This window comes from Nannospalax galili, unplaced genomic scaffold (genome assembly GCF_000622305.1).
Source record: "Nannospalax galili isolate Female #2095 unplaced genomic scaffold, S.galili_v1.0 scaffold274, whole genome shotgun sequence".
Taxonomy (NCBI): Eukaryota; Metazoa; Chordata; class Mammalia; order Rodentia; family Spalacidae; genus Nannospalax; species Nannospalax galili.
The window spans coordinates 2,890,381-2,902,632 of record NW_008335435.1 but is presented as its reverse complement, the minus strand read 5'-3'; the positions used below and the strand labels follow the sequence as shown (position 1 = coordinate 2,902,632).

The following is a 12,252-nucleotide window of genomic DNA, read 5'->3' as shown; positions in this document are numbered from 1 at the left end:
GTACCAAGGGGCCCTGTATCATACCACAGAAATCACAGAAATGCTTGCAAATACATGTTCACTGCTATTCTATCCAAAGTAGCTAAAAATGGAAGCAGACTAGATGGAAAATGTGATAGATATACACAGTGGAGTTTTATTCCACTGTAAATAAAACTGAAATTAGTAAATCTGCAGGTAAAGTGGTGAAATGCCAAAAATTTTAATGAGTGGAGTAAGTCTGTTGCAGAAGGCCAAACTCAGCATGTCGTCTCTCAAATGCAGATCCTAGCTTCCCCCTTTTTCTTTTTAAAAAATAGTATTTTATTTATTACTTTTTGTAATTTTTAACTGAATTTTTGTGTATTTCATATAGAACATCTTAATATTAATCCTTTTTATACTCCCCCATTGACACCCTTCCATACCCCCCACTGGAATTTGTACATTCTGTCATTTGTCTTAAGGCCTATTGTGTCAAGATAGTGTCCCCAGACAATTTCAGTGCAATTTCATCCACTGGGGTCTAGTCAGCTATCTAGAGTCCCACCCTTTAAGAAGACCAGCTCTTCCTCACCCTGCAGTAATAAACTACCAGTAATTCTTTGCCTAGGATGGGGGCTTGTCCATTTCCACAGTTCTGTGCTGGGGTTTTGTCTGCTTGAGTTTGCATAGGTCTTGTGCATGCTGACACCACTGCTCTAGGTTCATATGAGCAGGTCCCAGGAGCCTGTAGGTCTCTATTTCCATATGGTCAAGCACCTCCTCCCTGACTCTTACAATCTTTTTGCCCCATGTTCTGCAAGAGTCCTGGGTGGGTGGAGTTTAATATAGGAGACCTGCCCAGGGACACACACTCCGAAGACTCTTACTCTCTACTCTCTGGCCATTTATGACCTTTTGTATTCTTGGCCCTCTGTTGTCTGGAGGAGCTTCATTAATGAGAATTGAGAGATTCATTACTATTCTTTACCCCTTATTTTACCTTCCATGAGTGTTAGGTATAGAGATTGCATTGTAAACACACCACCTGGGCTTGGGCAATTCACAGGCAATGTCGGTGTGCGACCAGTTGAGGAACTCTGTAATAGTCTCCACCTTTGCAAAAGAAGCTTCTTTGATGAGTGGTGACTGGGATACTTGTCTGTAAATAGAAGGATCCATATTTCGTACATAGTAAGAAATTACATTAGTTTAGGGATGTAACAGTCTTGGAACCTTCTCTAAGATCTATGACCTTTCCAGCCATGTGTATTTGGCTATGTTTACAGTACCACACATAAGTTTCTTCCCACTGAGTGGGCTTTAAGTCCAACTAGGTAGCTGTTGATTGCCCTCAAGATAAAACTGCCACTACTGCATCAATGTCATTTGCTGTGCTGGCCATTGATGTGGTTATTAGGCCTTGAAGCTGGGGTTGGACATCCATTGATGTTCTCCCTTAGAAACTTGCATAGTGTTCTCCAAAGCTATAAGAGCTAGCCTTCAGGGGAAGTGACGTTCAGATCAGTTCCAGCTCCATTGATCTGTTTTAGATGAACAATGCATCATGCCCAATTTTTTCTCATGAACTGGAAAGTCTTGCCATATTCTAATCACACAGTGCCCATGGGTGCTTGGGTTAATCTCTACAGTGTTCTCTTGTCAATGTGTCTGTGTTTTCTGATTTCTTTTTCTTTGTTTCAAGTACTGTGTTGTTTAAATTATATGAGATTTTAGTATAGTTTTAAAGTAAGTAGTACATTATATATTAAACTTTGTTCTTTTTCTTCATGATTGTCTTGATTCAGTGTGTGTGTGTGTGTGTGTGTGTGTGTGTGTGTCTGTCTGTCTGTATGTATGTATGTGTACATGTGAATATGTGCATTTGTTTATCTGTGGTGTATGTACACACACATGGGTATGGTCTCAAGGAATTTAGAATTGTTCTTTCTGTACCCGATTAGATTGACATTGGAATTTTGTTGGGAATTGAATAGAAACAGTACAATGCTTTGGGAAATAATGGCATTTTATCAATTTCAATTCCTCCAAGCAATGAAATTGGGATCTTTTGATTTATTAATATATTTTTCAGTTACCTTCATGCTTTTTACAATATATATTTTATTGAATTTTGTGCATTTCACACATCTTAAACATATTTAGACCCCTCCCTTATCTGTAGCCCTTGTAGACCCCCCCACAAATTTCATCCATTCTGATATATATTAAAGCCTATCAAGTCAAGTTTGTGTCCCCAGATGTCCCTCAGTGTGAGTTTATTCATTAGAGCCTGGTCAGCCTGTCTAGCATCACTCCCTTAAAGAAGACCAACTTTCCAACACCCAGGAGTTAGCCTCTAATAGTTCCTCAGCTAAGGCTGGTTTCTTACCCATTTCCCGAGATCTATGCTGAGGTTTTATCTCGTATGAGTTGGCATGGGTCTTGTGCAGGCTGTCATCATTGCTGTAAGTTCATAGGAGCAGGTTCCCAGCCACCTGGAAAACTCTGTTTCCTTATGGTCATCCACCATCCCTGGTTGTTTCGCTTCCTCTTCCACAACAGTCCCTGATCCCTGGGTAGCAGATGTTTAATATAGGAGTCCTAATTAGGAACATACTCTGAAGTCTCTTATTCTCTACATTTTTGGTCACTTGTGGTTTTCTGTGTTAATCATCCTTCATTGCGAGAGAAAGTTTCACTGGTGAGAATTGGGAGATGCATCAATATTCTCTCTACCCCTTGTTCTGCTATGTTCTGTGAGCCTCAGGTATAGAGGTTCCATTGTAGCTGTGTCACTTAGGGCTGGGAATCTCACAGACATTCATTCTCTGTGTGTGACAAGTTGTGGAACTCTGTAATAATCTCCATCTCCTACAAAAAGAAGTTTTGTTGATGAGTCATGAGGGGTATGCTTGTCTGTAAATACAGTAATAAATCATATTTATCTAGTAATGTGACAGATGTAGATTTTTCTCTGGAATCTGTGATCTCTCCAGCCATATGTATTGGGCTATCTTCACAGTACAATACATGAGTTCCCTCCCATTGAGCAGGCCTTAAGTCCAATTAGGTAGCTGTTGATCACCCCAAGATAAAAGTGCCACTATTGCAACAATAGAGATAATTTGCTGTGCCAGTCATTGTGGTTATAAGGCTTTACAGCTGGGGCCCTTGGACCATTATTTATTTTTCTCCTTCTTCTTAACAGCTTACTTAGTATCCCCTATAGCTGAAGGCTATATAACAAGAAACACAGTGCCAGACAGGCGAAACCTCCCTTTGAGCTGTTGGTTAGGGTATTCTAAGAGACTCCCAAAATAACATAGGCTATTGCTCCAGCCCTTGATTTCTCCTAGAACTTGAAGGTAAGACTCTATTGCTGAAGACAGGACATATTTCATAAACAGGACTTAAACAAATCGAGCTGGGACTGACCTGGTTGCCTCCTCCCTGAAGACTAGCTTTCCTAGTTCTAGAGGTTACTATGCAAGCTGCTAAGGGAGAAAACCAATCTATGGTTTTATAATGTTCAATGTAAGGAAAATATGCCATTTAGGTTAAAGTGATGCCAACATGTTTGATATTTTTGTAGCTAGTGCAAAATGCAATTGTCTTTATTTCCATGTTGAATAGTTCATTTTTGGTACTTAAAAATGCTACTGATTTCTGTTTGATGGCTTTGTATCTGTAGTTTTATTCAATACATTTATTAATTTTAACCATTTGTGGGAGAATTCTGCGGGATTATCTATATATAGGTCCGTGTAATGAGCAAACGGTGACAGTTTTGTATCTGCCTTTCTAAGTGGATGCCATCTATTCTTTCTCTTTCTGAACCGCAAGGACTTCCAACACCATATTTGACACATTCAGAGAAAGCACACATCATTGTTTGTTCCAAATTTTATAGGAAATATATTCAGTTTTTTTTTTTTACCATTGAGTGTAAACTTTCTCTGGGCTTTTCAGATATGAATATTTTTGTACTAAGGTAAATCTCTGTCTTCTAATTTGGTGAAATTTTTGTCATGTAAGGAAATTGGATTTTAACAAATAGCATTTATGCATCTAAAGATGGCCATCTGTTTTTTATCAGGCTATGGTGACATGTATCAATTATAGATTTGCATCTACTGAGGCATTTTTTTTGCAGCCCAGGGATAAATCCTGGATCAGGATAATCCTGATCATTTAATGTGCTGTTAACTTTTATTTATCAGCATTTTCTTGAGTGCTTTTGTGTCTATGCTCATGGAAGACATGGTATAATTTTCTTATAATGTCTGTCTTATTTTAGTTTTACAGTAATGTTTTCTTCATAGGAAAAGAAATTGTAAGTATTCCCACTTCCTTGATAAAGAAATTTGGGGAGAAGGTGGGGACTAATGTTGGTTCTTCTCTAAATGTTTAGTGTAATATATCAGTGGAGCTATCAGAACCTGATTTATTTATTCATTATTAGAATAATTTTTATCACTGAAACATTCTATTTAGTCATTAGTGGTGTGTTTAGCTTCCCTATTTATTCTTATTTCATTCTTGGTAGGTTGTTTTGGATGGGGATATATCTTTTCTTCTAGGATATCCAGTTAATGTGTATGGAACTGTTTGTAATAGTCTCTTATGATCCATTGATTGGCAGTGCCAAATGTAATGCCATATCATTCATTTCCGCTATCATTTGTGTGACTCTTCATACTCTTTTTCTTAGTTTGGCTGAAGATTGGTTAGTTTGTTTATCGTTTCAAAGAAACAACTCTTGGCTTTATTGGCCTTCTGTACTTTCTAAGAGTCTGAGAATCATTTTCCTGATATTTATCATTTCTTCCTTCTACTGTTTTTGCACTTACTTTGTTCTTCTAGTTCTTTTCAGAATAACTCTAAGTTGTTTATTTGATGTTTTTATCCTTTTTTAGGTGTAGTGGTTTGGTGCTATGAACTTTTCTCATACAACTGCTTTAGTTATATCCCATTAGTTTGACAAGTTGTGTTTTCTCTGTCTCTCTGTCTCTCTGTCTCTGTCTCTCTCTGTCTCTCTCTCTCTGTCTCTCTCTCTCTCTCTCTCTCTCTCTCTGTGTGTGTGTTTGGTGTGTGCACTCATGTATGACTGTTCAAATGTGCATGAATGTAGAGGCCAGAGGTTGGCTATATATATCGAGGCAGGGTCTCTGACTTGAACTTAGGGCTCACCAATTCAACTATTTTACCTAGTCAGTTTGCTGTGGAAATGCCCTGTCTCTGCCTGCCACATGCTGGGATTAGAGGCATGTTGCCATGCCTGCATGCCATTTACATGCATGCCAGGAATACAAACACCAGTCCTCAAGCTTGGGTAGCAGACACTTTACTCATTGAGCCACCTCCCCAGCCCTGCTTCAACATGCTTTCTAAATTTCCATATACTTTCTTCATTTCTGTATTAGTTGCCCATGAACATGTTGTTTAATTTCCATAAATCTGTAAATTTTTAAAAATTCCTCCCATTGTTGATGTCTAGTTTCATTCTATTGTGGTTAGAAAATAGATCAAAAGTATTGATGTTATACTTGCTATAACAAGCTTTATCTTGTGAGATCCAGTCTAAAGAATGTTCTGAGAGTGTTAGAAAAGAACATTGTGTTTGGTAGAATATCCTGTATATTAATTTAAAATTTTTTTCCAATGTGCTGTTGAGTCTTATGCTCCCTTAGGAATTTTTTATCTGAGTGAGCCATTAATGCAGCTGGCCTGGAACTCACTATGTAGACCAAGCTGGCCTTGAACTCGCAGAAATCTGCCTGCCTCTGCCTCCTGAGTGCTGGGATTAAAGGCGTGCACCACCATGCCTGGCTTTGAAATCTCTTTTATTACTGTATTACAACTACCTCTCCCTTCAGATACTCTCATACTTGGTTTATGTATTTACATGCTTCGGTGTTGGGTACTAATAACAACTTTGATTGCCATAGCAACTCCGCATTTCACTCCTCACCTCCCATATTTTTATATCTTTAACTTCAGAATTTTTATTAACTTATAATGACAATCTATTTGGGGCTATAGTTGATTGTTTGGGCTTTGTTTTGGTAGTATTGTTGAACACGTGCGGGGGACGAAATTGCCTCACTTATTGTCATTACAGTCTTAATGTGTTCTGAACATTTCTCTGTTGTATCTGAATCATTGATTTTTTTGCTTTCATTTTTTTCATGTCATTCATTGTGTTCTTTGTGTCTCAATTAATAAAAACCTCTATAATAGCTCCTGCAATATGTATCTAAAGGGATTAGTTTCATAAGATTTCATTTATCTGGGAAAGTTGCTATTCCCTCATTTCAGAAGGACATCTTTCCCCAACACTGTATTCCTGAGACACAATTGACCTGTGTCCCATCTCTGCATATATTGGTCTTTAGAAACCCTTTTCTTCAGACAAGTACCTTGTGTGTACATCACATTTTCCGAATCGGTAAGAAAATACACTTAGAATGCTTAAAATCAAGCTGAATGGAGGACACTGGCAAGTTGTAGACCTTGAAAAGAATAAGCACTAGTGGGTAATCCACACAACAATCCATTGCGTTTACTGGGGCACTGCATTCATGCGTGTATCTTTTCATCAGATACACATTTGACTCAAACGTCACTTCCAGCTCTCCTAGCTATAGAGAGCAGAGCAAGTCAAGGAGTTTCACGAAACTATTTTTCTGCTGTGCTGATGACCAGAGGTTTCCTGTACAGGTATAGGCAAGAATACCATCCAGATGTGTGCCTGGCAATATAAACTGTTATGAATCCATATCTCTTCAGATGCTGGAGCCCCCACCTATATGTATGAGTTTCAGTACAGCTCTAGCTTCTCATCAGAACTGAAACCCAAGACGGTCATAGGAGACCACGGAGATGAGATTTACTCTGTCTTTGGTGCCCCAATTTTAAGAGGTAATGGTGAGTTACTGTCTGTAAGTTTGTGGTTAGGAGGTCTAGGTTCCTGTCTTGGTTTGGTGACTTTCAGCACATTTTTCTTCCTCTTCTCATTTTCTCACTCAGTGTAATAGGGCTAAGCTAAGTTGGAAAGTCTCTAACTTTATCTCCCTTCAACATGCATGGGGGAGGATGTACATTCATGTGCTCCCAGCAATACTCTCAGGATCCTGACAAGTGGCATCTGTAAGAGAGGTAGGTCCCCTGAGTGCCTCACTTGGGGACAAGAATGCCCATTTGATTTCCCACACAAAATAATACATCAGAATGTGAATAAGGATGTGTTCGTGTTGTTAACCATGAATCCAGTGCCATACATAACTGTCTATACACATACTTACCTATCTAATAGTCATATTTTACCTACACTATACTTAATAATACAATATTTAAAGAAAATCTTCCCAAAATGTCTTATCTGAACTTTCAGCAGTTCGTGTGGCTTGTGACTTCATTCATATTTGTCTGTTCATGATGTACTTTATGCCTCCCCTAATTGGCTGACATTTTAGAAACTTTGCACATTTACTATCTTCAGACTATGAAAATACGAGTTTGTGAAGGAGATTAAGAAAACACCCAAGATCCAACAATCCTGTGATTCAGAGAATTCCCTTGGCTGTGGCTTTTCCATACTGAGGAGAGATGCACTAGCCAGTGGGCATGGAAAATAGTCATCATCAAGTTGGAAATGGACTGTATGTCCATTTTTCGGTCCTAAATCAATCATTCTCAAACTGAATCATTCTCACCAATTAATCAGCATCTTCCTATAATTAAAATTTTGACTCAATGTTTTTTGAGTAAGGGCCAAAACTTGCATTTCTAACAAGCTCCCAAGAGATACTGCTGTTGCTAGTTCTTGAACCACATATTGATTCTCAAAGCCATTCTTTTTTATTCCTCTAAGATGGGGCCTCAGAAGAGGAACTCAACCTCAGCAAAATGATGATGAAATTCTGGGCCAACTTTGCTCGGAACGGGTGAGACTGCTGAAAAAGATGGAGCTGGGCTGGTGGATGAGTTGGAACTGTGGGGATGCTCATATGGAAGGGGTGGCTTCTAAATTTAGTGACTAACTATGTGACCACAGGGCTCTAACAGTGCTGTTCCCCATCACTTTTTGTTCATGGGCATTTTGGCAGATAAGCCAATGTGTACTTATAAATTTCATTGGAATGTAGAGACTGTAGAGCAATTTTGAGGAATTCTGTTTGATTCTGTTCCCAGGAATCCAAATGGGAAGGGTCTGCCTCATTGGCCAGAGTATGATCAGAAGGAAGGGTACCTGCAGATTGGTGCCATCACCCAGCCAACCCAGAAGCTAAAAGACAAAGAAGTAGCTTTCTGGACTGATCTCCTGGCCAAGAAGCCACCCCAGATAAGACACACTGAGCTGTGAATGAGAGTCTCTACAAATCTTGGGAGACCAGATGTTTGTTGGCCAAGGTTGGATCTTTCAGAACACTAGAGAACTGTGTAAGGTTGAGATGGGAAGAAGCCAAGGGAGGGGAATTTTTGCACTTGTAAGCACCAATTTACCAAATAAATACTGTTTTGTAAATCAAATCAAAGTCTATGTCTTATGTTGGAGATGAATCCATCCTCTTCAGAGAGGGAAGGATAAAGAGACACCATCAAAGGAAGAAAGAAATTTGGCCCATCTTTCATCCATTTCCAAGTGATGTAATCAAATGGAGAAAAATTATTCTAAAGACTTTAGTAGAGTGTTAAGGTGAACTAAGGCTCGTAGGAGAATATAAAATTCCATGGATCCACAGAGCCAATGAGTTTTCATCTATCACAGAATCTTCCATAATCTGTTATGTGATATTTAAAAAAAATCAGGGCTGGAGAGATGGCTCAGTGGTTAAGAGCACTGATTGTTCTTGCAGAAGACTCAGGTTCGCACCCCAGCACCCACATGGCAGCTAACAACTGTCTGTAACTCCAGTTTGAGGGGATCCGACGGCCTCTTCTGTCCTCCGCAGGCATTGCAGGTGCACTTACTTACATGCAGACAATACACTCATACACATAAAATAAAAATAATAAATGAAATATTTTTTTAAAAAATCAAGAGCTGGTGTTGAGACCTTAGAAAGAAAATCTCTAGTGATATAGGCCTGAAGCTCTGCTCAAACTCTTACCCTGTTGAATAAAATCCTTCAACCATAGGAGAAAGTGCAAGCCTTTCTCTTCTTAAGGGTGAGGTGAAGACTTAATGAGGCTGGAGAAAAGGAAAAACAAATCTATATCTGTGGGAAAGTGAGAGGAAATTCTCTTGGGTAGAGAGCTTTAAGTCATTTGTTGATCAGGAGGGACAAGGTCATAAAGAAATCTACATGTCCAATATTCAGGAACATGAGGCTACCTTTTGAATTATGGAAACCAGCTGGGTGCCATCTTCAAGAGGGCAGGTGCCACTTACCAACTCTCAGAGATTTGATGGGAGGAAATGAAAATGTGAATGAGATCTCCTGTGAAGGACATATGCACAGGGCAGGCCTAAAACTCTCCACTGAGCACCCAGAAACAGCTCACAAGAAACATGCTAAGACAAACAAAACGTCAGGTCACACTGGAGTAAATAGTGCACTGTGATATCCAAGGTGAAAGCCTCACTTACATATGGATGGATTATGGATGGACGGATTTAACCCCCTTAACACACTCACATATGAGAGAGAAATAATTCATCAGATTAATGAGGGAGGGAAGAAGTATGTTTATTTAAAAACTATTATAATTGAATTTTTGCAAATTTCATACAATATATTTTGATCATATTTAGACACCCCCCCATATACATCCCTCTTAATAGCACCCCCACCAGCTTTCATGTACTCTGTTACATATGTTAAAGCCTATCAAGCTAAGTTTGTGTCCCCAAATGTTCTTTGGTGTGTGTCCATCCACTGGCTAACCTGCCTAGCGCCACACCCTCAAAGAAAACAAACTCTCCCCCTCCCAGTAGTTAATAGTTGCCAGTTTTCCTGAGCTAAGTTGGCTGTGGGTTTGTTGTATGCACCCTTAATTATTTTGAGGTGTGTTCCTTTCAATCCAGTTCACTTTAGGTCTTTTATCACGAACGCATGTTGGATTTTGTCAAAGGCCTTTCCTGTGTCTATTGAGATGATCATGTGATTTTTTTACTCAAGTCCACTCATATGATTTATTGTGTTTATTGACTTATGTATATTGAGCCATTCTTGCATCTATGGAATAAAGCCAACTTGATCATGGGGATTATCTATTTTATGAGTCTGCATGTGATTTGAGAATTTTTTGTTGAGAATTTTTCCATGTGTATTTATTGGGCATCTATGCCTGTAATTTCTCTTTTGTTATATCTTTACCTATTTTTGGTATTAAAGTAATATGGGCTTTATAGGGGTTTGGTAGTTCTCCCTCTGTTCCTGTCTTTTTGAATAATTTAAACAGTATTGGCAGTAGATCTTCTTTGAAGGGTATGGTAAAATTCTGCTGTGATTCCATCTGGACCTGGAGTTTTCTTAGTCATGAGACTTTGTATTACTGTTTTGATATTCTATTTGTTATGGGTCTGTTTAAGTTGTTGATCTCTTTTTGATTTAACATTGGTGGTTTTTATGAACTTGGAAATGTGTCCGTTTCTTTTGGATTTCATAATTTGATAGATTACAAGACAGAATTAAAAGAATAGATTACTAATATATTCCCTTATAATGCTCTGGATCATTTTTGTTGTCTGTGGTGACGTTTCCTCTTTGATTTCTGATTTTGTCGATTTGGATTTGTTTTTACTTTCCTTTGGTTAGGTGGACTGAATGTCTGTCTATCTTATCTTTACAACAAAGGAGCTCTTCGATTCTGTTGTTTCCTTGGTTCCTTTTTACTTGATTTCTGCTCGATTTTTATTAGTTCTCATCTGCTGGATCTGAGCTTGGCTTGTTCTTGAGTTTCCAGATTATTGAGTTGTACTATTCAGTCATCTATTTGTGCTTTTTTCTGACTTTTTAAATGTTGGCGCTTAGAGCTATAAACTTCCCTCTTAGGACTGTTTTTAATGGGTCCTGGAGCTTTTGTTGTGTTTTGTTATCTATTTCATTTAATTCCAGGAGTACTTTTATTTTCATTGGATTCCTTCTTTGACTCATTCATCATTCAGTAGGGTGTGTTTAGTACCAATGCAGTCACATAGTTACTAGAGCTTCTTTTGATGTTGATTTTAAGCTTTATGGCATTTTTGTTCTGCAGGAATACATGGAATTATTGATAACTTGATAAATCTACTGGTTGTTTAGTCTGTTAATAGGGGGTTTCTTTTTTGTGCCTGGAGTTTTGTATCTAATATTTGACCTGATGTGTATGAGAACAGAAACTGAAGAAGAGAGTATTCGTGAGTGAAAATAGGCTTCCTTGTTCCATCGTCCTGCTTTGGGCCTAGGCTCCTGTTTTAGGACCAACCTCTTTTATACTGCACAAGGGCCCACATCTACCCACTTAGCTAGTCAGAACCCACCCATTTGGGCCCTATCATCCCACCTTAGGCCTAGACCCCTTTCACAATGCTGGAAATCTCCCAACTAGCCTGATTGGAACCATCTCATCCTTCTAATGAAATTTAAAAAAATCAAAAGTAAGAACTTGAAGCACGGACAAACTAACTATTGATGGCTTGTCAGAAAACAACCAAGTTATATCAGTGATATAAACTTTAATTCAACAAAGGCAGGCTAGAATTTCATATCATACAGACAACTAACAAAATAAGTTCATATTCCCGGGTCACAATGCAAAAACAGAAATAATATGAAAAACCTAGGTAATATTTACACCAAATCCCACCACTCCTATAGGAGTGTTCTACAATGAAAATGGCCCACGGGAACCCCAGGATAAATAACCAAAAAGAATAATCATAAACATGACAAAAGAGTTAAGGATTTTAAAGAACACACAAAAAGCTCAAAGAAGACAGGAATAAACTCCTAAATGAAGCTCAAAAACTTAATACATATATGGCTAAATGAAATGTCAAAGAAAATTCAGGATTTGAAAAGTGAATTCTGAAGAGAGAAAAATTGAATAAGATTCAAGATGAATGAGATGGAACTGAAGATCCCAATAGCAAAACGATGCTTCTGAAGGTCAGCAAGTCTTTAGTAACTTATTCCAGAGATTCTGGAATAGACAAAGTGCTGTACAAAAAATTAAAAAGAACGATTTTTCAAGAGATCACTGAGGGATGAGTGTGTAACTAAGTGCTAGGGTTCACTCCAACCATGTTTAAGGCCCTGGGTTTAATCCCCAGCCACACACACACACATACAGTCAATGAAT

At 38.4% G+C, this 12,252-nt stretch overlaps 1 protein-coding gene across 1 annotated transcript in view; it reads left to right on the top strand.

The window, feature by feature from the left end:
• The window catches only part of LOC103731693 (carboxylesterase 1E-like), a gene marked incomplete at its 5' end in the record, with an annotated part of 15,933 nt that extends 7,443 nt beyond the window's left edge, over positions 1 to 8,490 (top strand). The window contains 3 exons of the mRNA XM_008830099.2: positions 6,754 to 6,885; positions 7,838 to 7,910; positions 8,158 to 8,490. Coding sequence (XP_008828321.2) covers positions 6,754 to 6,885; positions 7,838 to 7,910; positions 8,158 to 8,329 — 377 coding nt within the window. The remainder of the gene's footprint in view (positions 1 to 6,753; positions 6,886 to 7,837; positions 7,911 to 8,157) is intronic.
• Between the last annotated feature and the right edge of the window lie 3,762 nt (positions 8,491 to 12,252).